The 25,438-nt window shown below is 39.1% G+C and overlaps 1 protein-coding gene across 35 annotated transcripts in view; it reads left to right on the top strand.

Moving 5' to 3' along the window:
• DCX (doublecortin) overlaps nucleotides 1–25,438 on the top strand; it is a 327,175-nt gene that overhangs the window by 186,870 nt on the left and 114,867 nt on the right. For 16 of the 35 annotated variants that reach the window (XM_013986339.3, XM_013986337.3, XM_085008218.1 and 13 more), the window contains 2 exons: nucleotides 15,646–16,031; nucleotides 24,586–24,926. In XM_013986339.3, the coding sequence (XP_013841793.1) occupies nucleotides 15,668–16,031; nucleotides 24,586–24,926 (705 nt within the window). In that variant the 5' untranslated portion in view covers nucleotides 15,646–15,667. Of the gene's footprint in view, nucleotides 1–13,671; nucleotides 13,927–14,087; nucleotides 14,246–15,645; nucleotides 16,032–24,585; nucleotides 24,927–25,438 lie in introns of those variants that run through there. The other 19 variants (XR_014835536.1, XM_021080437.2, XM_021080438.2 and 16 more) reach the window with 3 other exon arrangements.

Raw genomic sequence — 25,438 nt, 5'->3', positions numbered from 1 at the left:
ACCTAATAGTGGAATTACTATAAGATTATATATATATATATATATATATAATATATATGAAAATGCCATATCTTTTTCCAAATGTGAAGAAATACTTCTTTCATCCAAGATGACTTAGGCATCTCTGACTCATGGGTTTCCCAGGAATAGAAGTGCCCTTTGTTGTGGAAATTGTGGAGGTGGAATGATTCCCACCCCCTTCCTGGATCAGAATTGATTCAAGAATATAAGTGCCTCTCCTAGCAGCTCTGCTCTCACAGCTGTCAGCCTTGGTCAGGGGGAGGCGGGGAGGTTTAATTATAATGCTTCTGACAGTTTCTGAGCACAGAGCCCAGTGCCTGCTGCACCAACAGCTGAGCTCAGCCTGAAGCTGCCATGCTGAAAACTCACCTCTCAGTATCTGGTTCTTCTTCAGTAGGCCTGCTTAATGGTCCAAGAATTTCACATTTCCGCATGATCAGTGCTAGTCAGGTGCAGGTTGCAGGCACATTCCAGCTTAAGAGGCTTGCAGTGCTTTCCTCAACTTACCTTTGGGTTAGGGTTAGGGTGCAGGATACAATGTAGCAGAGCCCAAACCAGGGGAGAATGAAATCTTTAACACAATCTATATTCTCACAATTCATCATATTTGTATATATATGTCCACTGACAGACTCTGCTCATGTCCCTCTGGGATCCTTTTTTATGTCTTCTTTCTCCCTTGACTGATAAGGAGAGCAGGGTCACCAAGATGCACTGAGAGGTAAGACACTCTTGCTCCCCCCCTTTCCAAGTGCTCTTTACTTCCTCCCATAGCACTTCAGTGGTGCCTCTTTTATGGCACTGAACACATTCTTCCCTGTATCATCACTGTTTAAAGTTACTTGTTTACTTAATACTCCACCTCGTTCCAGAGAGTATTTGAAGTGATTTGTGAGAATAATCGAATACAAAAAATGGAATGAAAGAAAAACAAAGATGGGGACATAAAATGGAGTCAGGAATGCAATTTTTGTGCATTTTTAAGCCCTTCTGATAAATGTAAGTGCTATAAGGAAAGACTTGTTTTATTCATCTTGTATTTCTTTTTTTTTTTTTTTTTTTTTTTTTTTTGTCTTCTTAGGGCTGCACCCGTGGCATATGGAAGTTCCCAGGCTAGGGGTCAAATCAGAGTTATACCCGCTGGCCTACACCACAGCCACAGCTACGTGGGATCCGAGCCACATCTGCAACCTACACCACAGCTCACAGCAACGCCGGATCTTTAACCCACTGAGCGAGGCCAGGGATTGAACCTGCATCCTCATGGATGCTAGTCAGATTCGTTTCCGCTGAGCCTCGATGGGAACTCCTCATCTTGTATTTCTAACAAATCTTGGTCTATTATTTTTTAAAAAATAGTTTTATTGAAATATAATTCACATACCATAAAATTTACCTATTTAATTGTAATATTCAATGTTTTTAAGTATATTTACAGAGTTGTATAATCATCAAAACTAATTTTAGAACATTTTCATCACCCTGTGAAGGAACTCCATACGCATTAGCAGTTAAATCTCATTTTCCCCTACCCTCACCTCTGGCAACCATTAATCTGTTTTCTGTCTCTATGGATTTGCCTCTTCTGGATATTTCATGTAAATGGATATATATATATTTCATATAAATAGATAAATATTTCATATGAATGGATATATATATATAGCCTTTTGTATTTGGTTTTCTTCACTTACAGTATTTTCATAGTTCATCCAAATTGTTACATGTATCAGTATTAGACTTCTTTTAGGGCTGTGTAATATTCCATTACATGGATGTAACACATTTTGTTTATCCATTCATTTATTGATGGGCATTTATGATATCTCCACTTTTTGGCTATTTTTAATAATTCTGTTATGAACACTTGTGTACAGGTTTTTCTGTATGTGTATGTTTTCATTTCTCTTGGGTATATACCTAGGAGTGAAACTGCTGGATCATATATTAACTCTGTTTAATCACTTGAGGAATTGTCAGACTGTTTTCCATAATGGATACACCAATTTACATTCCTACCAGTGCATAGTGGCTCCAATTTCACTACATTCTTTTCAAAAAAATTGTATTGAAGTGTAGTTGATTTACAATGTTGTGTTAGTTTCAGGTGTACAGCAAAGTGATTCATATATATATATATATATATATAGAGAGAGAGAGAGAGAGAGAGAGAGAGAGAGATTCTTTTCTATTATAGGTTATTTTTTTGTTGTTGTTGTTGTTGTTGTTGTTGTTGTTGTTGCTATTTCTTGGGCCGCTCCGGCGGCATATGGAGGTTCCCAGGCTAGGGGTCGAATCGGAGCTGTAGCCACCGGCCTACACCAGAGCCACAGCAACGCGGGATCCGAGCCGCGTCTGCAACCTACACCACAGCTCACGGCAACGCCGGATCGTTAACCCACTGAGCAAGGGCAGGGACCGAACCCGCAACCTCATGGTTCCTAGTCGGATTCGTTAACCACTGCGCCACGACGGGAACTCCTATTATAGGTTATTAATTTCTCTACATTCCTGCCAGTATTTTTCACTATCCACCTTTATGACTCTTCCTTCTTAGTAGGTGTGAAGTAGGATCTCATTTGGTTTTGATTTGCATTTCCCTGATAACTAATGATGTTAAACATCTTTTCATGTGCTTATTGGCCTTTTTTGTATCTTATTTGGAGATATGTCTCACATATCCTTTTCTCATATTTTATTGGGTTATTTGTTTATTTTTGAGTTGCAAGAGTTCTTTATATATTCTACATATAAATTCTTTGTCGGCTATATGATTTGCCAAATATTTTCTCCTATTCTGTGGGTTGTCTCTTTATTTTCTTGATGATATCATCTGAAGCACCAATGTTTTTAATTTTGATGAAATCCAAAGTATCTAATTTTTGGTCAGTTCTGTTTTTGCTGTTGTATGTAAAAAGGTTTGGCTTAACCCAAGGTCAGAGAGATTTTTTAACTCTTTCTTGCACATACTGGACGTGCACATGTTTAACAACAAGAGCCACCATTTGTTGAACACTTGCTTTGAGCTTGACATTATGCCATGCACTGTCAAGAGGGTCTCAATGTCAGTAACAGCAACAATAATAGCTAACTTTATTGAGTTCTTATGTGAATGATTTCATTTAATCCTCACAACAAATCTTTGAGGTAAATATGAATATATCTATTTTACAAATAGAGAAACTGAAAATCAGAAACATTATCTGCATGTGATGCCTAAAATTGCTGTAGCCATCAGCCGGCCATGAAATGAGGCACTGATGTCAAACTGTGGGGAACATAAGGGAAATATGGAAAGAACCGGCTATGGATGAGATAACAAATTGAAAGGCAAATAACGATGTCAACCAAAACATTATTAGCTGACATTTCTTGAACACTGAACAAAAGTTATCTCATTTAATAATCAAAATAGTTCTTGGAGGAAAAATACATGATAAGGATCCCACTATGAGGTTCAGAAATGTTAAGTACTGTAGCAAACCTTATTGGTACTTTCCACTTCTTCCTCAATAATGGAACCCAATTGTTTTTACCTTCCTCTGGGTGGTCATAATGGGGGGGGGGCGACTGAATTTTTTCCCATCCAGAGGAGGTGAATCATGATTAATGAAGCCAGTCAGTGGTCTCATTCCCCTTGTCAGTAATAAGTTTTAACATTGAAATGGGACTCATACTGGCCAGTGGGACCTGAAGGGAAGTCTGCTAAGGGGCTTCTAGGCAAGATTTTCATTGAAAATAAAAAAAGAAGAATCTTTCACTTCCTCTTTTTCTTTTCATCGTTGTACCCATCAGCACCTAGTACAAAGCCAGGTGTGTAGAAGAAACTCAGAAAATATTTTGTGGAACGAAATATCTTGAGTGCATTATTACATAGGTCAGTTTTCTTTGTTCTTTTGCTTTGATCCATACAAGAATATTTTAGATCAGGAATGATCCCTGAGACTGGCTGTCAGCAAGTACTTTCTAGAAGTTATTTCCTGGGACTTAAATTAGGCCAGTGACCACAGGCATCACTCATGCTCTTCTAACCTTGTGGAAAAACTACATAAGGATTCACATTCTTTTTGTAATATAGAATGAAATACAATGTTTTGCTTGGCTTAGGCAAAATTTACAGAAAACACCTTTCACTGACATTATACCTGCCAAACTTTCTCCAAGATGGCACTAGATTTAAATCTTATTTTTTTAGTAAATTTTAATTATACAAATAATACATAAATGATTAAGCCTTATTTCTGTAATGTCATTACCTTATACAAATTATTTTTCTTTTTGTTGATGTATATTCTCTAATAATTCTTTCTGAGGGTTTCTTTGGGTGGTAAGTTTTCTGGGTTAGTATATGCCCAGAACACCTTTATTTCTCCCTCCCACTCATATAATAGTTTGGCTTGGTATTAAATCTGAGGTTCAACACTATTTTCACTCAACAATTGGAAGATATTACTCCATTGCTTTCCTACATCTGATGTTGCCAATGGAAAGTCTGATGTCAAACTTATTTGTTTATTGTACATGGTCTTTATTCTATCTTTGAAAGATTTTAATATTTTCATGTTTCCTTGATGCTCTAAAATCTCATTGTGGTGTGTCTAGGTTTAGAGGTTCTTAAGGAATTACTATTTTTTTTTAAAAAAAAAAGTTATCCTTCTTGGCACTTACAGGGCCCTTTCAAGCTTGAGGATTTGAGACTTCAGTTCTAGGGAGTAGTTTTTTTCTTTGTTTGTTTTGCCATTAATTCCTCAAATATTGATTCGCATCCATTCTCTCTATTTTTACTCAATGGAACTCCCTTTAGACAAATGTAGAAATTTCTTGATTTGTCTATTTTTCATGCCTCTCACCTTTTCTTTTCTTTTTACTTTTTGGCCACACCTACATGCCAAAGTTCCAGGTTACTTTCCATCCCTTTGTCCCTTATACTATGCCCTGGGAGAATGCTTCAGCCTAAATTGTCAAGCTCTCTGATTTAATCTCTGTTTGCATCCATCACAAGTCTTAGTTTAGTTCATCTATTGACATTTTAACTTTACCTATGTTACTTATTTTTTTAAAATCTCTTATTTTTCATATTTACCTATTATTGTTCCATAATTACTTGTTCTTTCATAGATGTGATTTCTTAGCATTGTGAGGTTATTATTACTTTGTATTCATGTTCTGAGGATTCTGTTTACCTATAAAATGAAAGTCCTTTCATTTGTTGAGTTTATTGTCTCTATTTCACAGCATCTGCTTTGTTTCAAATGTTTGGTGATTCTTTTATTATATGCTTCTCTCCATAGTTGAGAGTTTTTTAGACTGTCTGCTCCTTCTGTTTATGCAGCCTATTTCAGAGAATAGAGGGAATATATATAGGGGCTGTTTTCAATCAGAGTGGACAAGATGGAGAACATGCCTTAAGAAGGCTACCTAAATGGATCAGTGTGCCCCTCTATTTCTTTTTTCTTTTTCTTTTTTTTTTTTTTTTTTTTTTTTTTTGCTTTATAGGGCCGTACCAATGACATATGGAGGTTCCCAGGCTAGGGGTCAAATCAGAACTAAGTCGCCAGCCTACACCACAGTAATACAAGTCCCAAGCCGCATCTGCAACCTACACCACAGCTCATGGCAACACCAGATCCTTAACCCACTGAGCGAGGCCAGGGATAAAACTTGCAACATCATGGTTCCTAGTTGGATTGTTTCCACTGTGCCATGACAGGAACTCCGCCCCTCTATTTCTTATTAATACTTTCATCAATTTGGCCATTGGTCATCACCCATGATACTAGACTCTCATTATCTTAGCTCCCATACTCATTGCTTTCACTTGAAGACAGATTCCCTCTGTTACTACTTGCTGGTCCATGTGGTGGGGAAAGGCACAGAGAGAAGTTGAGTTTTCTGGCTTTTCTTCCTGTCGTAATGAGTAGTTGCCTCTAATATGAATAGTAGCCTCTAAGACCACTCCTTTGTGGTAGTTTTTACCTTTTGGTATGGAGAACTCCTGGGGTACTCTTATTAGCTACAAGAATACTCTCCCATGCATGTCCTGGGCTGTGGTTTCCCTTTTTAGTTAAACAAATAAACTTCTCATCTTTTAAGGAATCCTCTCAGTATTGGGCCCACCAAGAATGATTTCAAGTGGGACCATGTATTGAATCATTTTTCTGTTGTGTCAGGTAGAATAGAGCAAGTGAAAAATCTGTAAATAACACTGGCTCAAGGAAAGTTTAAGCTTATTTCTCTTTTACATAAGCAAATTTTGTAAGTAAGTTTCCCAGGACTGATATACCATCTATCTATCTATCTATCTATCTATCTATCTATCTATCTATCTATCTATATAGTTTACTACATAATCACCAGTCTCCAGTCTATTTTGTTGTTCTGCCATTCTCAATACCTGGCTTCCACTTTCTGTTGCAAGATGGTTGCTTGAACACAAAGCACGTCATCACAATTCAGCCAGTAGGAAGGAAAAAAGGGCAAAAAAAAAAAGTGTGTGGTCTCTCCTTCTATGGATATTTCCCATAAGTTGTACATGATACTTCTATATTCTGGGGGTCTGGTAAATGTAGTTTTATACACACCATGCATACTATTAGGAGCTTTCATATCATGTGTGATTTATTCCTCAAAACAACTCTTATATTATTCCTATTTTATAAATAAACTCTACTAACTTACCCAAGGTTATGCAAGTAATAAGCTGTGGAACTGGAATCTAAACTCAGATCTGACTCCAAAGTCTACCCTATTCATTTTTTCCACTATACGTGGTTCTCAACCTTGGATATACATTAGAATCACCAGTGTAGCTTTAAAAAATACTAACGCTTAGGAACCACACCAGATCAATTAAATCAGTCAAGAGTATTTATTAAAGCTTCTGGTTCAATTGTAAAGCCAGAGTTGAGTACTAATGCCCTTCTTAACTTGTTTCTTTTTTTTTTTTTTTTGCCTATATATGCTATGTGTCCCTCTGTCAAATATTTTCCTAATTACCTGATTGTTAACACTCTGCTTAAGTTTTTATTTGTCTGTGTAATTTTTAAAATTATTTTGAAAGAATACAGAAATACCTTATTTCATATTTTATTCAGATTTTTAAAAATCATTAAGAAATGTATCAGACATGCAAAATTTTACAGATTCTGAAAATCTGTAACCAAACATATTAACAGACTACAGAAGAAAAATCACACAATCACATCAATAGATGCAGAAAAACCATTTGACAAAATCCAACACCCGTCCGTGATTAAAAAAAAAAAAAAAAACAAAACCTCGGAAAAACTCTAGGAACAGAACTTGCATAACTTGATACAGTACATCTACCAAAAAAGAAACAAAAAAATTCTTAAATTAATATCATACTTGATACTTAATATCATTGATATTAACACTTAAATTAATATCATACTTAATGAAAGGCCAAATGCTTTCCAGTTAAGATCAGGAACAAGTCAAGAATGTCCATTCTTACCATTGCTATTCAATATAGAACTAGAAGTTTTGCCCAGTGCAATGAGGCAAAATGCAGAAATAAAAGGCATTCTGATTGGAAAGGTATAAAGCCATCTCTGTTTGCAAATGTCATGATGATCTATGTAGACAATCCCAAGATAATTACAAAAGAAAAAATTCTGGAACTAGTAAGTGAATTCAGCATGGTTGCAAAAATAAGATTCATATTAAAAAGTCAATTGCATTTCTATGTACTAACAATGAACATGTGGAAAGCAAAATTTTAAATACAGTACCATTTACAATCCTTAAGAGAAATACTTAGATATAAACTCAATAGAAAATGTATAGGACATGTATGCTGAAAATTACTAAATGCTAAGGAAATAAATCAAAGAAGATCTAAATAAGTGGAGAGATATACCATGTACATGGATTAGAAGGCTCAATATATTAAACATATCAATTCTCTTCAAATTGGTATATAGATTTAACACAATCCCTATCAAAAATCTCAGCAAGAATTTTCCTACATACAGGCAAGATTATTGTAACATTTTTATGGGAAAAAAAAAAGGATGTAGAGTAGCCAGAACAATTTTGAGAAAGAAGAATAAAATGGGAAGAATCGGTCTCCCTGATTTTAAGACCTTTTTTAATAACTACAATAATCAAGAATGTTTGATATTGGAGGAGGGATAGATACATAAATCCACAGGCTAGAATAGAGAATGCAGTAATAGACTTACAAAAATATACTCAGTTGACTTTTGACAAAGGTGAAAAAAGCAATTCAATGGAGGATCTTTTCAACAAATTGTGCTGGAGCAGTTATATATCCATAGACAAAAAATATGAACTATCATCTAAAACTCACATCTGATACAAAAATTAACTCAATGTACATAATAGATTTAAATGTAAAATATACATATATGAAATTTTTAGAATATAAATGTGTAAATATACATATATGAAATTTTTAGAATATAAAAACTTCAGGACCTAGGCTTCATGGAGAGTTCTTAGACATGACATCAAAAGCACAAACTATAAAAAATGGATAAATTAAAAACTTGTGTTCTATGAAAGACCATGTTAAGAGAATGAAAAGACAAACTACAGAGTGAGAGAACATATTCGCTAACCCTTATATCTGACAAAGGACTCAGATCTAGAATATACAATGAATTCTCAAAACTCAATATTAAAAAAACAAGCAATCCAATTACAAAATGGGCAAAAGGCACAAAGAGGCATATTACTGAAGAAGATATACAGTTATAGCAAATGAGCACATGAAAAGATGTTCAACACCATTACACATTAGGGAAATGCAAATTTAAACCACAAAGGGATATCATTACACATCTATTAGAATGGCTAAAATAAAAATACCAAATACTGGTGAGAATGCAAAGCAACTGGATCTCTCATACATTGCTGGTGGGAATATAAAATATTAAGCCATACTGGAAAACAGTTTGGCAGTTTCTTATAAAACAGAATATACAATTATCACATGACTCAGCAGTTGCACTTCCAGGCATTTAGTTTCCAGAGAAATGAAAACTTACAGCTGCAAAGAAACCTGTGCACCACCACTTACACTTAGCACTCATTTATTCCATTTCACTGTGTGTAACATCCCATGTAAGAATAACCACTAATTAAATTAGTATTCTGTTGATAGACACTTGAGTTATTCTAACATTTCAACATTTCAATAATGCTTTTATGAATATCCTTGTAACTGTCTCCTTGAACACATGTGTCAGAATTTCCCTAGGATGGAATCTAGAAATGGAATTTCTGGGTCATAGGTCGATACACATTCTCAATTATACTACTACCAAAAACTACTCCAAAATTGTACTAACTTATATTTCTTCCAACAGTGTATGAGAGTCCCTGATGCTTTTTGTCTTCATCTATACTTGATATGTCATACTTTAAAAATTTCCACCAATCTAATGGTTGTAAAAATGCACTTTGTTTTAACTCGAATTTCTCTAGTTATGTGTGAGGTTTAGCATATTTTTACCTATTTATTGGCCATTAGGCTTTCCTATTTTATGAACAACCTGGGCATATCCTTTGTTCATTTTTTTTTCTATTGGAATTTTTCCTTTTTCTTACTGACATGGCATAATTGTGTGTGTGTGTGTGTGTGTATACACATACACATATGTATATATGAATGATCATGACATTAAACTATGTCAGTTATATAAGATTCAAATATCTTTTTCCCAGTCTGCTATTTATCTTTTAATGTTCTAATGCTCTTTTGCATTCAGAACCTTTAAATTTTCATGTAATCAAATTTACAGTCTTTTCCTATAAGATTTCTGCTTTTTGCATACTGGTTAAGAAAATCTTTTTGCTACAAGGAATTGGAGAATCACCTACATTTTAATTCTAAAAATTTCCAAGTCCTGTTCTTTATATTTAAGTCTTTAAAACAGCTGGAGTTTATTTTTATGTACAGTGTGAAGTGGGGATCTAATTCAGTTTGTTTACTGTATGAAAGTTAACTGTCCCAATATCGTCTATTGAATAGTCCAATGCTTTCTTTAATCTATCCAATTAAAGAAATACTCAAACTGGGAGTTCTCATCGTGGCTTAGCAGTAAGGAACCCAACCAGTATCCATGAGGACTCAGGTTCAATCCCTGGCCCTGCTCAGTGGGTTAAGGATCCGGCGTTGCCATGAGCTGCAGTGTAGGTCACAGATGTGGCTCAGATCCCACGTTGCTGTGGCTGTGGCACAGGCTGGTAGCTACAGCTCTGATTCGACCCCTAGCTTGGGAACTTCCATATGCCACAGGTGCAGCCCTAAAAAGACAAAAAAAAAAAAAAAAAAAAAGAAAAAGGAAAGAAAGAAAAGAAATACTCAGACCTACTATGTGCTAGACATTGTTCTAGGCACTTTGCATATAGTATTAAAAACAAACAAAATGTGGATTTCCCTGGTGTCCTCAGCGGGTTTAAGAATCCAGCGTTGTCATTGCAGTGGCTTGAGTTGCTGCTGTGGCACAGGTTCCATCCTTGGCCTGGGAACTTTTTGGCACAGCCAAAAAGACAAAACAAACAAACAAAATGTTACTATTGGAATTATGGATTCTATTTCATTAAATATGTTACAATATCACTTCTTTTATGGAGCTTATATTCTACTTTGGGTAGATATGTAATCATATAATAAATTGGTATATTAGATAGCATGTTAGAAGATGATACGTGTTACAGAAAAATGGAGCAGGGTAAAGGAAATTGGAGTGCTGGGTTGGGAAGGAAGGCTATAACTTTAAATAGGATGGTCTGGTTTGGTCTTGTTGAAAAGCTATTTGGGCAAAGACCTAAGAGAAGTGAGGGAGGTGGCCTGTGAATATTTGCAGGATAATAACATTATATTTAATTGATATTTGTGAATTTCATAAAAATTCCTGTTGGATTTTTTTTACTGGATTTTTTCATATATATGTATATATATGTGTGTGTATATATATATATATATATATATATATATATGTATGTGTGTGTGTATATATATATGTATATACATATACACTAATTTATATACTAATTACTTTAGGGAGGGTTGATGCCCTTACAAAATTGCGTCTTGCCATTTATGAGCCTGGTCTGGCTCCACATTTATTCACAGCCTCTGTTATGTATTCTTTAATAGTTTTATGGTTTTATCAATAAAGGTCATACACATATTTGTTGGCTTTATTACTATGTACTCTATAGTTTTTTTGGTCCCCATATACTGTTTGTGTATATTTCCAACCCTACTTCCTGTCTGCTTATCCCACTCCCCCCCCCGATTCTACTCCCGGTTTCTGATAGGTGATGATCGTATGTGTGTGTATGCATATATGTGTGGAGCGGGGGTGGTGTGAGATATGGATGAGGGTCTTGTTTCCTGACCCTTATCCTAAAGCTGAGTTTGATTAACCCACACCACAACCTTTCTTTTTCATGATTTTTGCAAAATATATATTCTTGTCCTGTCTCCTCAGTGAATCTTCAAGTCCCTCAGGAGGAGTGACTGATGTCTTCTACTCTGCATTTTGCCTGTAGTACTGGGCACATTGTAATTACTCAAAAGGTCTTACTGGTACATTTCCCACAATGGGATTGCTGTACTTTTCCTTCAATCTCTTCACTCCATTGACCCCTCAATCATGACTTTCCCTTGACCTTCAAAGTTGACTTCCAAACAGAAAGATGCATTTTCCCTCTGGACTTGTACCTGGGACCTTTACTTCTGCCAGTGATCCTTCTCCTTTGAGGAAGTCAGAGAGAGAAAATGTCTTGATTAGTAGCTGAGAATTCTTTAAGAAGAATTACGTTGGTGAGATAAACCAGACCAGTTTTTGTAAAAAGTTTTCCCAGAAAGCATATGTCTATGAGATGCTTGGGGGAAAGAAAAGATCCTGAGTTAAAAGAAAAAGGAGGATGCTCTTTATATTAAATTGTTCTCTTGGAGAATTTCACCATATTCTAAGTATATTAAAGGCCCTGAGAAGTTTATGATAAATAAAATTAATTTTGTTTAGGCCATCACTTTTTCAACATATTTGAGCACAGAACCTTTTTTTTCCTGTTTTAAAAAAATACCTATTAACATCCACATACCTCACATTGGGAAACTGATTTTGTTCACTCTCTGTTTTCTGGTATATATAAAGCAAACAAAGCCATCTATCCTAGATTGTCTTCTAAAGACATTTTGCCTGTAGTAGTGTTGCAAAGCCTAGATCAGGAGGAAATTTCTCTTAAGATCTATTATAAATCCTTTCTGGACAAGGGAGTTGCATCCATTCATTTGGAATTTCCATATTTCTCTGCTTCTATTCCTTCATATTTCTTATTTCTCTGCCCTTGACCTGAATAACCTTGCATTTTCAAGAGGTGGCCACAAGGTAGGGCAGAAACAAATGAAGAAGATGGGGCAGGCACATGTTGTCCCCTGAGGTACTCATTTAGAAACCGTGAGAGCAGCAAAATGTTGGGAGAACTTGACTTCGCAGGTTGCACACTTGACACTGACCACCCCAGTAACATAGATAGCTTAGACTTTGCTAAGCCATCACCTTCCAGAGGAAAAAAAATCATGTTTTTATCCTACTTTGAGGCAGCTTACAGTAAAACATGAGCATAGCGAGTGCTTAACTATAAATCATCTAGCATTATATCTAAAAAGGAGGGTTAATTATACTAGGAATCGGATAGAAGATAATTCATGTTCATGCTATTAGCTTTGAGCTTCCTGAAAGCCAAGCAAAAATGGCACCATGATAGTTCAAAGTTGCTACATATTAATGCATGTAGCCTCAGTTGTGAAGATGGTAGCCACCCCCACAGGAGTTTCTCAACCTTTTCTTTTGTCTTATAGTTTGGCCTGCTTTCTTGAATTCAATATGGTTGCCTCCTTTATAACATATTTGATATAAAGAAGCCAATTAGTAACAAATAGGCAGTTTGAGTTGATAGCTGTTAATGTCTGTTTTGTAGCCATCACATGGAAATGTCTCTAGGTTAGATCTGAACTCTTCGACTCTTGAAGGTAAATGCTGCAGATCCCACTGACAAAATTACTACACCAAGCTAAGAGATCTTTGGGATCCTTCTTCAACATCATCTTCCATGAAATTCTGGAACGATTTTCCCTTGTCTCTTTCCTACTCCCTCTTAGTCTACTCCACTAACCTTATTTCACAAGAACCAGTTGTTGAATGCATGAACTAAAACGCCCTAAAGAATTTGCATATTTGGTCGTTCTTCTCTCAAGAAGGTGAAAGGAAGAGAGCTACCATTGCTAAGAAGCCTGGTTCGAGTGTCTGAGTCTAGCCCCCAGGCAGATGAAGCCAAGGTTTTGGCCAAGTGAAATTGCCAATTCCCTAAAAGAAAAGGCTAGTACATTGCTGGTTGTAGCATTCTGAACTTGCCTGTGCAATCTTTTTGCTACCCTGCAATTTCCTGTTGGTTATAAATGAAACCTTTCTAGCTATTAATGCAGCCTGTGAATTGAAAGAAAAGCATGTAATTAATCAAAGGAGGTTGGGGGGATTCACTAAGCCTGAGTTATAGGGGAGAAGCTGGACAAGGCACTAGGACCTAGAAGGCATCTATCCACCCTGGCAGGAATTTCTTGCTTGGAGCTCAGACAACAAAGGCATAGAGAGATTGGTTTTCTTTCTCTCAGCATCTCCACCCAACCAGCAGAAAACCGGTGAGTGGGGCTTTCGAGTGATTTTCAGGCAGAATGTAACAGATGTCAAACGGGAAAGCACAAGGCAAAGCACTCTCTCTCCTTCTCTCTGTGTGTTCTCTCTCCCTCTCTCTCTCTCTCCCCACCCCCCAACCCTTTTTCCCCCCTTATTCTATCGGAGTTTTTCCCTAAGCCTCTACCTGGGATTTTGCTTTGGAAAAGTGAGTTTGATGTTCCTTTGTTTTCACTGTGATGTCGATTTAGAATAATACAACCCCAGATTCTAAAGCAGAGCCCAGCGTTGCTCGCTCGTCCGGGGAAATGCTTGCTACTTGTCTTGAGGAGGTGGGGTCTTTTACGCTGCAGGTTGTCTGACAGAGACAATGCTGAGCTCAGCACAGGTCATGGTGACATTGGAAGATTAGAGGGACCGAGCCTGGTAAATCTACTAGGCACCAGTCCTCCTTTATCTCCTGTCCTCCTGGTCCCTTGCAAATATCTCAATGTGGCAGTGTGTAGCAGCTGAGCCCTGCTTGCTTTGTGAGTCCTTTTATCCCCATCTGTGTGATGCATGTTAATAGTTTGTTTCCGAGGCTGTCACTACCTTGGCTAGCCTTTGGGGCTTCTGTTGTATTTGGTTTCATAGTGTGATCTATCTATCTACCTTTTCTTTCTTTCTTTCTTTCTTTCTTTCTTTCTTTCTTTCTTTCTTTCTTTCTTTCTTTCTTTCTTTTCTTTTCTTTTCTTTTCTTTCTTCCTTTCCTTTCCTTTCCTTTCCTTTCCTTTCCTTTCCTTTCCTTTCCTTTCCCTCCTTCATTCCTTCCTTCCTTCTTTCTTTCTTTCTGCAAAAAGGGGGAAATCAAATCTGATAGACAACCATCTTTTGCCTCAGTAACACACCTGGGAAATAGACAAATTTGGGGTGAATTTCCTGCTGTGAGGGCAAAATGACCCTTCATTCAGGATAGAAACCCAGAACAATGAAAGGTGTGCTTGCTTCTAAAGGTCCCATATGCTGTCCAGGGACTCATTTGGGAATCTTTCAACAATTAAATTATTCCATTAAGAGGTGGGGCTGCATCATTGTGGAAGTGGCGGCGGGGGGGGGGGAGGTAGACCACCTAGGAAAAGGTGGGGGAGGGAGATTTTGTGACCAAATGGTACCAGGGGTGAAGCAGAACTAATAATTTGCTAAATAACTGATTTTTCTAATCCTTTTTTTCCAGCTTATTTCTTATGAATGTTGGATAGCTGCACCAGCTTGGTGGGGAAAGGGTTGATGAATAGCACAAAGACTCTGGCTATTCCCTAGAGGCTGTCCCTTTAAAAGAGAATCCCAGTTTATTCTGGGGGGAGGGGATGCACACATTAGAGCAGGAGAGAGGGTTTGGATTAAAATTAAAACATTCCCCTTCCTAGTCATTTTACTGAGGTGCAAAGATTGCTTCCCCAGCCAGAGATGCTAACCTTGGCTAGGTCCTTCTGTTCTCTTCAAGGAGAATTTTGTCAGGCTATGGATTCATTTACAACTGTTAGTCATGTGGGCATGTGTGAAGAAACAGATGCCAGTTTTAATGTATTTAGCCTGAAGTTACAATTTGATAGGAGCCACTGTCAGTAGGATTTTAAGCTATTTCAAAATCCCTCCCTCGCCTCTGTTTGGAACAGCGCCCAAAGTGCCTCCCTCCCTATTGCTCACCCCAACCCCCCAGCCACCAGCACCCCCAGCCCCTCCTTCTTCTCTATTAAGATCAATATTCCTGCAGGTCAGGGGCAAGCAGCAGATGGGTCACGGGCTTTTTTCAACCAGTTCTTTTCACAAGCAGCAGATTGCAGATCTGGATCTGGCTAATATTTGAATTCCTTTCTCCCTCCCCCCTCCACTCCTCACCCCTTTTTCTTTGCTTTTTTTCATCCCCACCCTTTTCTCCAACACTCAGGTCTCTGAGGTTCCACCAAAATATGGAACTTGATTTTGGACATTTTGACGAAAGAGATAAGACATCCAGGAACATGCGAGGCTCACGGATGAATGGGCTGCCCAGCCCCACTCACAGCGCCCATTGTAGCTTCTACCGAACCCGAACCTTGCAGGCACTGAGCAACGAGAAGAAAGCCAAGAAGGTACGTTTCTACCGCAATGGGGACCGCTACTTCAAGGGCATTGTGTACGCTGTGTCCTCTGACCGTTTTCGCAGCTTTGACGCCTTGCTGGCTGACCTGACACGATCTCTGTCCGACAACATCAACCTGCCTCAGGGAGTGCGTTACATTTACACCATTGATGGATCCAGGAAAATCGGAAGCATGGATGAACTGGAGGAAGGTAATTCAAGGAGTGGGTGGTGGCCCTTGGTGGGAGGTGGCATCATTAGTTACGGTTGCATTTATTTTATTCAAAGAAATGGGGAAATATATTTGTTAAACCATGAGGCTGATGCTGAGACTTCTGAATCATTAGCCATTACCCTTCGTGGTCTTTAGTCTCCGCTGGGGTTGAAGCGTGGCTGGTGATGAGAATGCTTTGTGTTTATCTCCCAGGGTATACAAAGGAAAATCTGAATTGCGCCTTTACTCTTGATTTTATTCATAATTCATGCTAAATAGCACTATAGAGGCAGACCATGAAATCATTAGAGATCTAAAATGAGGAAGGAAGTTTGGTTCAGTTAACAGAAAATATTATACCCTAATATCTTTTGAACTGCTGAGAGACTATTTGTGAATTGCCACTCATGGAAATATGCACCCTAAAAGCAGGACTTCCTGGACGTAGTCACAAAGGATTATACTTTTAGGTAAGTGGTCACTGCTCAGCTGTTGCTTCTAAAAAGCCCACTTCAGGGTGTGTCCCTAAAGCTGAGGTCATTGAGAGAAATACCAAAGAAAGCTGTAGGTATGTCTGGTATTTTAATAAAGACTCTTCCTATTAGAATAGGAACTGACTCACTGTACCTACATCTGTTTAAATCCTTTCTAGATTTTGGTTTTGCAATTGAATTTTATGACAAGAGTGCTGAAAATCCTGACAACCTGTGCACCCAACTCGAAAATAGGGAACATCCCAGCTGTTAACAAAACTTACTCAGCCATGGAGTCTTTTTTGTGGTCCTTTAGAAAATAGATCTTGGAAATTTAATGTTAATGTCTTAATATTTTGCTTTATCAAATCAAGTATATTGAGGATGCCTCCCTACCCCACTTTTAAATTGGTAGAACCTATGTGATCCGTTTAACCTGACAATGCTTTAAAGGACAGCCCTGAGGAGTGGTGATAATGAAAATGTTCTCCCCCAGACCTCTTCCCATTCCCCAGACGTCCCTCCTCGTTCTTTCCATTCCTTGAGCAAAGGTGAGTTTAGAGCAGGCAGATCTCTAGGGAAACCAAATTCTGAAACAGCCGGCAAGGAAGGAGGAACAGCACATTCAATGACTTGGTGTGGGAGTGCCCCGCCTCTGCATCACTGCTTCTAGGTTTCTTGTGTTCCTAGACAAAGGAGCATGAGGGCTTCCCTTGTACAAGACCACATTCTCACAAGTAGCTGCCGTTTCTCAAGTCAGGTCAAAGGATCTGGGGCCAGTTGCTAATAAGAGACAGCATCCATATGGCTATTGGATCTGGGTCTCAGGGTTCAAGTCTGAGGCTTTTTCTCCAAGCTGACCTTGAAAAACAGTGCTGAGGAGGCTTAGATTATTTGATCATGTGCTGGATGGCCAGGCAGAGGTTAATCCCAGGCTTCTTCTGAACATTTAAGGATTGGCCATACTGGCGAATATTTTAAAATAAAGGAGAGTCAGGGCAAACTTCAAGGACTTGAAGCTGGGTAGAGGGAGCTGTCCAACAGAGTAATCGTTAGGGTGTGTGTCATTTGTCACTGTAAAAGCCATATCTCTGTCTAATTTGAGGGGTTTCTCAGTAATAATTTTCACAAACAAAGCACCCTGAATCACCCAATATGTCCTCATTTCCACTAGCTGTGATCTTTTGAAGACCGTGAGAGATGCTTGGGCAAAATTCTGAATCAAGTGACATTGTATTTGGAGCAAGGATTAGCACGTTCTTGTGTCTGATATAAGAGCAGTATCATGCACAGATCCCCCCAGCCAATCCATTTTGTAACATGTCTTGTTCAAGGACAAGCCCTTGATATGGACTTTTTTTTCACCCTGGATGTTTGTGTGTGTGTGTGTGTGTGTGTGTGTGTGTGTGTGTAGGTGTGTGTCCTGTGTTAATCTTAGTTCAGTATAGGTAACAAATACAATTTTGAAGACTGCAACTTTCTTTCTTCTTGATCCTTTTGAGTCCTGCTAGATTGGACTTCTCTCATCTACCACTCCTGGGTGCAATAGTAAGTACTTCCTGGTGAATTTCTGGACCTTGCAGAGTGTGAATAAGGCTCAGTTGCATTTATTCATATGTCATCCACAACCACAAACTGCAGTGGCCCTCAATACCCTCTCAGTCCTGAGCACTGCCCGTTGTTCAGTCAAGGAAATCCTAGGATATCTCTCAAATAACACCAAGAAATGTGATCAGTTTTTCCACTACCAGAGAGCCAGCTGGGAAAAGGCACAGATATGAAGAGGATAAAGAAAAAGGGTCTTTTTCTCTCCTATTTTTGTGTCTTGCAACCACTCATGTAGGAATGGAGGACAGAAGTCCCTTACTTTGTTAACATTTGAAAGAGGTTGAATGAAAGATTAAAAAAAATAATAATTCAAACATGTTGCTTCCCAAGAGACTTCCAACTGAAAAAGTTTGGAAAGATCCCTGGGTGAAGAGTCAAAGGCACTGGGTTCTTGTCTTAAAGTCAGAAGATTATAATAGGAAAAGAAGTCTTTGGAATCAGATTTGGTTCAAATCCAAGATCTGCCACCTGCTAGCTTGTGTGAACTTGGGGAAAACCATTTAGACTCCCTGAGCCTCAGTTGTTCATCTGTAGAGTGGGAATAACTGCTCTGAGGATTAAATAAAACAATGGATATGACATGTTTAGTATTCTGCCTGGCACATAGAAAAGCACTCAGTAAAGGTTAGCTGTTACTATTTGAGCCATCCCAGTTTATAGCCGGCTTAGCTACATGGCTATAGCTTTGTCTTTATCGTCATTGTGACTAATTGTTTCTCTTTTTAAAATAACTTTAAAAAAACTTTATTAGGGTATAACCTGCATACTGTAAAGTTCACCAACTTAAGTGCAAAATTCAATGATTTTTAGAGAATTTACCAAGTAGTGAAACCATTATTATAAACTAATTTTATAATATTTTCATCACTCCCAATAGGAACTCTGTACCAAATAGCTGTCACTACCCATTTCCCCCATTCTATCCAGCCTTAGACAACAACTTATCTACTTTATGTCTCTACAGATTTGCCTATTCTGGACATTTTATAGAAATCGAATCACACACTGTGTTGTCTTTTGTGACTGGCCAAACTTAGGAAATGTTTTCAAGGTTTGTCCATGATATCCCAAGTATCAGCACTTCATTCCTTTTTTGAAGAATAATATTTCATTGTATAGATCACATCTGTGTATCTATTGTAATATTATTATCTGTAAAATGAGGCTAGTAACACCTGCCTTCTTTATCTATTAGAGTGATTGTGAGGATAAAATTAGATAATAGATATGGAAACACATCAATGAGGTAAAACTATAGCTACAGAGAACTATTATTGTTCATGATGTAATAAGGATGATGCTCATGAGAGGTTGGAATAGCCAGTAGCTCCCAAACCTGGCTGCCTTTCAGAATCTTTTAGAGCTTTAGAAAAATATTGGTTCCTGAGCCACACCCCAAATTTGCTGAATCAGAATCTTCAAAGCTAGGGCTCTAGAATCTGTTTTTACAGACTTCCCCAGGTGAGTCTTATGAGCACTTGAAGTTGGGAAGTACTAGATTAAGTGATCCTGATGGACTCCATTCAGTTAACTGTAGTGGTAGGAATTCCTAGGAATAGAGAAATCTTTGTTTTGTTTTGTTTTGTTTCTTTTTAGTTTGTAGATCTTGAATGAATAATGGGGCTTAGAAATACTATGTTTCCGATATGAGTATTGCTACTCTGCTTTCAAATGGATACATTATTCAATAGTTAGCCTAAAATAAAATGAAATAGCAATTGGCTAGAAATCACTCTGGCCTTGCGACACTCCTTTGTCTAATGTCTCTAGTCTACTCTCTACTGCTAGATGCTGAAAACAGCAAGGGGACCATTTTGGGTCAAAGTCAGGTTGTTGATGTCAGCTTTCCCACAACTCCCCGGGTATACAAACGGTTTTCATGAAGCCATACGGAATGTGGCCATAAATGTATTAGCTGTCTTCCCAGTGGGTCAGTGATTGAAATCCACCAGTGACTTCCCTTTTTGTCTTGTTTAGTCCTTCATTGTAGAATTGTTCCTTCCCTTCACATCCTAATTATTTCCCCGCTTCCTTGTATGTAAGTACCCTGAACACTCTTAGGGATATCATTTTGAGCATTATTATTTATGTAGACCACGGGACAGAACATTTACAACTGGGACCCTCTCGTTGGAAAATCTGAGCTGTGTGATGGCACTAGCTATGATCACCTTTCTTTGCCATAGCTCATTTGTTCCAATGAGATGAAACCACCTTCTCACGAATTTATCCTCTAACTACGAAAGCAAGCACATAGTCAAGGAGGAGGATTTTAAGATACCTGAGAGAGTGCTACATCACCAATAGATCTGATAATACAATAAAGTACCATTTAATATTTTCTTTCTTGAGTGAGGAAGCCCGGGAAAAGGAGCAAGCCCAGTCAGAAATGCTTTTGCACTGAGAAACTATAAACATGTTGAATGTTTTTGAAAATGGAGCCCTCCTGAAAGGGAAGTGAGGTAGACATTAGATCATCTTGAGCCCACAGCTTGTTCCCTTCCTGCCTTTTCAGCTGGCCTTCCATGATTTCATTTCCTTACCCCCTTGCCCTGAAGCACATTGTCGATTCCAGCAAATTGTCACCTTGCTTGGCTCTGAAGCCAGCTTTCCTTCTAGGCTTCCAATGAGTGGGAAATGGCCCCTGGAAGCTGTGGCAGGATGGGAACCCAGCTGTGTAAAGGTGCAACGCACTTCACGTGGCTCCAAGTGCCAAGCAGCTGGATGTGCAGGAAGCACTGAGCTCTGGCAGCACATGTTGCAGATGCTTGCAACATCAGAATAAGGAAACCTTGGTCTAGAGAAGCAGCACATCTGAGGTCGGCTTCCATGGGCTCGTATTTGTCCACAGTAGTACAAGTGGAGAGTTCTCCATAGTGGGCGCCTATTTCTTTAACATGTAGTTACCATAACAACTTTATCTACTAGAGCCTGTTTGGAATTGAAAAGGAAGAACATTCCTTCCTATAGACCTTTAGGCTTGAAGGGACTTAGCTGTCACCTAGTGCAATACCTTCTGTTTCTAGACAGAAAAGCTGAGGCTCAGAGATGAAATGATTTGCCTGAGGTCACGTAGCTCATAAATGCCTGGTTGGGATTTGAATCCAGGTCTGACTCCCCAAGTGTAGCTCGCACCCACCATAAATATCCTGCCCGTTGGTGGAGGTTGCAGATGGGAGGCTCTGTACTGTAGGGGCAGAGGGCATATGGAAAATCTCTGTACCTCCCCCTTAGTTTTCATGTGAACCTAGAACTGCTTTAAAAAAAAAATTTGTCTTGGAGTTCCCGTCATGGCTCAGTGGTTAACGAATCCGACTAGGAACCATGAGGTTGTGGGTTCGATCCCTGGCCTTCCTCAGTGGGTTAGGGATCCGGCATTGCCGTGAGCTCTGGTGTAGGTCGCAGACACAGCTCGGATCCTGCGTTGCTGTGGCTCTGGTGTAGGCTGGTGGCTACAGCCTGGATTAGACCCCTAGCCTGGGAACCTCCATATGCTGCAGGTGTGGCCCTAGAAAAGGCAAAAAAAAAAAAAAGACAAAAAAAATTATCTTAAAAAAAATATCCTGCCCTCAGTGTGCATCAGCAGCCACAGCATGTGGCTTTGCTAGGTGTTAGCTATAAAGCTACTACATTTGACATTTGAAGCAACTGGACGCTTCTTCTCAACTAACAGGAAACACTCATTTTGAAGCAGTATGTCCCGGGCAGCTCTCATATTATATAATAATTATAGCTCAGTTCCAAGATGGCTGTCCTTGCTTCTTTTTTCTTTTCTTTTCCTCAGCTTCTCCTCCTCCTTTTTCATCTCCTTTCTCTCAACCCTTTCTTCCTCATTTCCCTCTTTGCTCGTTACTTCTGGTTCTCTGTCTGTTCCTCCAGATTAGGGCCTTAACAATAACAATATCTACATATATCAAGTGTTTACTATGAGCCAGGCTCTGGACTCAACCCCGTATATCATATATCACCTGCTTGGAGCCTCACAACAACCTTGTAAGGTAGCTATCGTTATCATCATTCCCACTTTGCAGACAAATAACTGAAGCCCAGGGAAGTTTGCCCCAGGGCATACAACGAGGAAATATTGGGGAACCCCATTCTGACTGACATCACCTCAGCTGCTCTTTTTCCATTACTCCATGTTGGGGCCAAAAAGGAAAGAGAGTGGAGAGACTAAAATGTACTGTTGGAAAGTGTTCAACATAGATTTGGCTGAGAGCTGGGCCTTCTGAAAAGTTCTTGGGTGCCATATGATACCATAGCCGTCTGCCATCATGTTCATTTTCATGAGGTGTTTAATCATACTCATAGTTCAGAGGCTTAAGAGGTTTAAGAGATGGGAGCAAAAAAAAAGTCCGGAGTCCTAATAGGGCTACACAGCTGACTCTCCTGAGGAGACTGTAGATGAGTGAAATCATAAATATATAGCCTCATACATTTGCACACCACCAGTTGTCTGACAGAGTTTTAAAGTACATGACAAGTGATGGAAAACATCTGACTCAAAGGCAGTGACCTCTTGGAAGGTGCCCGTGCATCTGGTAGAGTGCTAAGGCAAGAGGCCTTTTCTAGGGTTTGAGGAATATTGACTGTGCATACATGGGGGAATTGAAAGGACCCTTTCACCCTTTAAGTCACAAATTAAAGACCACACCCTCTAATCACTTGGGTTGGATTGGATTAGCCAGCGGGAACCGGAGAAATGAGGGTTTCTTTTGACCGAGGTCTTAGAGCGCCCCATCCTGGCTGTGTGTGTGTGTGTGTGTGTGTGTGTGTGTGTGTGTGCGTGTGCACCAAGTGCAAGAGGGTGCCTGTGCTCACCTACAAACCATCCCTTGGGCCTCTTGTCAAGACACAACACTAGCAGCTTCCAGAACAGTGTTGGAAGCCACTTTGCATACCTTGTATAACCACTTACCTTCCCCCGCCACACATATAAATGCCCTCAAAGGTGCCCTAGAGAATCCTACTGAATCTTCTCTCAGTGCTAACAGAGAAATTTATTAATTAACATGACTTAAAGGATTTGGTGCTACAGCCAAGCAATCAATATTTGCAGAGGGAGTGAATTATCAGCCGAGCGCCCCTGAATGTCTCTGCGCCGTTGTCCTGCTGAGACCAAAGGAAGTAGAGCCATCAGATTATAATTGTGTTTAATGCTTTCTTTGCACTGGCTAGGGTTGATTTATTTATTTATTTAGCATTATTACTGATGAGTTAAGCCTGATTAAATCACTCTGGTTTTCTGCAGCTTGACCTCTGGATGAACTTTGTATACCTTGAGGCTAATGTGTTTTCCTCAACAAATTCAACCTTTTCCAATAGTCTCTCCCCCAGACTGAGCCTACCTCTTTTCCTCTTTTCTCCAGCTTCTAGTCCCAGGTGTCTAATCCCCTCCTTTTGCCCCTGGCCCCTGTGTTTCTTCCTTCCGCTGTATTAGTCATTTCCTCTAGCCCATAGTAAATGTGAAAATTACACTAGATCCCTCCAATCCATAAATCAGACTGTATGATGTATTCTCACATCTCCACCTCATTACTTATGGCAGCCAAGGGTGAGCACTGGTGAAGACGGCCCTGAATACACCGAGCTAGTGTGTAGCATTCAAGAAAATGGAAAGGTGAGGGGTGGGTGGTGGAAATAGGGGAGAGCATGTCTCAAGCAAGAGCTAGACTTGCAAACCCGCGGAATTGTGTGTGTGTGTGCGTATGTGTGTGTGTGTGTGTGTGTGTGTATACAGCTTGTTATTTAGACAGTTTTTCCACCTGGGTATGGGGGTGAGCAGTAGAAGACAAAATTATATACACATACGTGTATTCACCCCTCCACACACGCGCGCACACACACACACACACACACACACACTTCACATTTCAGTATTCCACTGCTTAGCCATATACTCTGTGCAAAGTACAATCTGCCTTCTTGGCAAGTATAGACTGTATGCCCAATAGGCAAGGTTACTTTGGTCACTTTAGCTTGGGATTAAAATATGTTCATTTTGAAAATTTGCCTCAGTTCATAATATAACGATGGAATGGGGCTATGAATCCAGAAATAGGATGGAAATATTAAGAAATAGAGGCATGTTAAAAATACTCCCAGTAATGCTCCTAGACATAAACACACATCCTAGAAATTAATATAAACGTTTCAATTCCAATAAAACCACATCAAGGTTGAGAACCTCACTTGTTAGATTATGATTAGGTATGTTCATTGTCCATGGGAACCTTAGCTTTGTAGGATTTTTCAGCTAAGAACGCCATCATGATGAAGACTATTTTGCTGATTACTTGCCCTTGAATTGAATGAGCCAAGTTGTTAGAGAGCCTAATTAGGAATGCACTTGAAGTTAGCCATTATTACCATTTCTCCAAAAGTCCTACTCCAAGGTCAGTGTGTATTCGTCTGGTTAGAAGAGCCCATATACTTGCTATTAAACTAATCATCTCTTATTTCTTCCCTTAGGGGAAAGCTATGTTTGCTCCTCAGACAACTTCTTTAAAAAGGTGGAGTACACCAAGAATGTCAATCCCAACTGGTCTGTCAATGTGAAGACATCTGCCAATATGAAAGCTCCTCAGTCCCTGGCTAGCAGCAACAGTGCCCAGGCCAGAGAGAACAAGGACTTTGTGCGCCCCAAGCTGGTGACCATCATCCGCAGTGGGGTGAAGCCTCGGAAGGCTGTGCGTGTGCTTCTGAATAAGAAGACGGCCCACTCTTTTGAGCAAGTCCTTACTGATATCACTGAAGCCATCAAACTAGAGACCGGGGTTGTCAAAAAACTGTACACTCTGGATGGAAAACAGGTGGGTGCTTTTTTCCCAAATTAGTTTTCTCATTTGTTCTCAATCCTTGGATGACCATCAGAAATGACCTCAGGCATCATTTCTGGTTGGGAGACTTTTCCTCCATTTCTCATCATCCCTTCCTGATATATTATGTCTTACTTGAAAGAAGGGTCTTTTCAGCAAAGTAATGGACCAGGAATCTGAGGCTTTGAAATTCAATTTGCTTCTGACTTACTAAGTACAATGGTCATTTATTAACTTCCTTATCTGCTAAGAAAAGATGTGTTAGAACTTAGATCCTATACATTCTTTTGAATGTGAATTTAGCTATTGCATGATGCAACCTTGGTTGTTCAATGTATGTGACTGGAAATGAGATTTGCCCCCTCATTTCTTCTTAGATACTCTCACAGTGGTATGCAGCATCCATTCTGGTGAAAAGAGGTTGAAGTGACCCTCATCTTCTATGAAAGGAGTCATAGATGGGGGGAGCACTGAGGTTTCTGGTTCATTCTCTTTGCCTCACCCTA

This window comes from Sus scrofa, chromosome X (genome assembly GCF_054392235.1).
Source record: "Sus scrofa isolate SSC_HxYL_T2T_F1_AM1 chromosome X, Sscrofa_HxYL_maternal_Yorkshire_Landrace_v2.0, whole genome shotgun sequence".
NCBI lineage: Eukaryota > Metazoa > Chordata > Mammalia > Artiodactyla > Suidae > Sus > Sus scrofa.
This window is presented reverse-complemented; position numbering and strand designations above follow the sequence as displayed.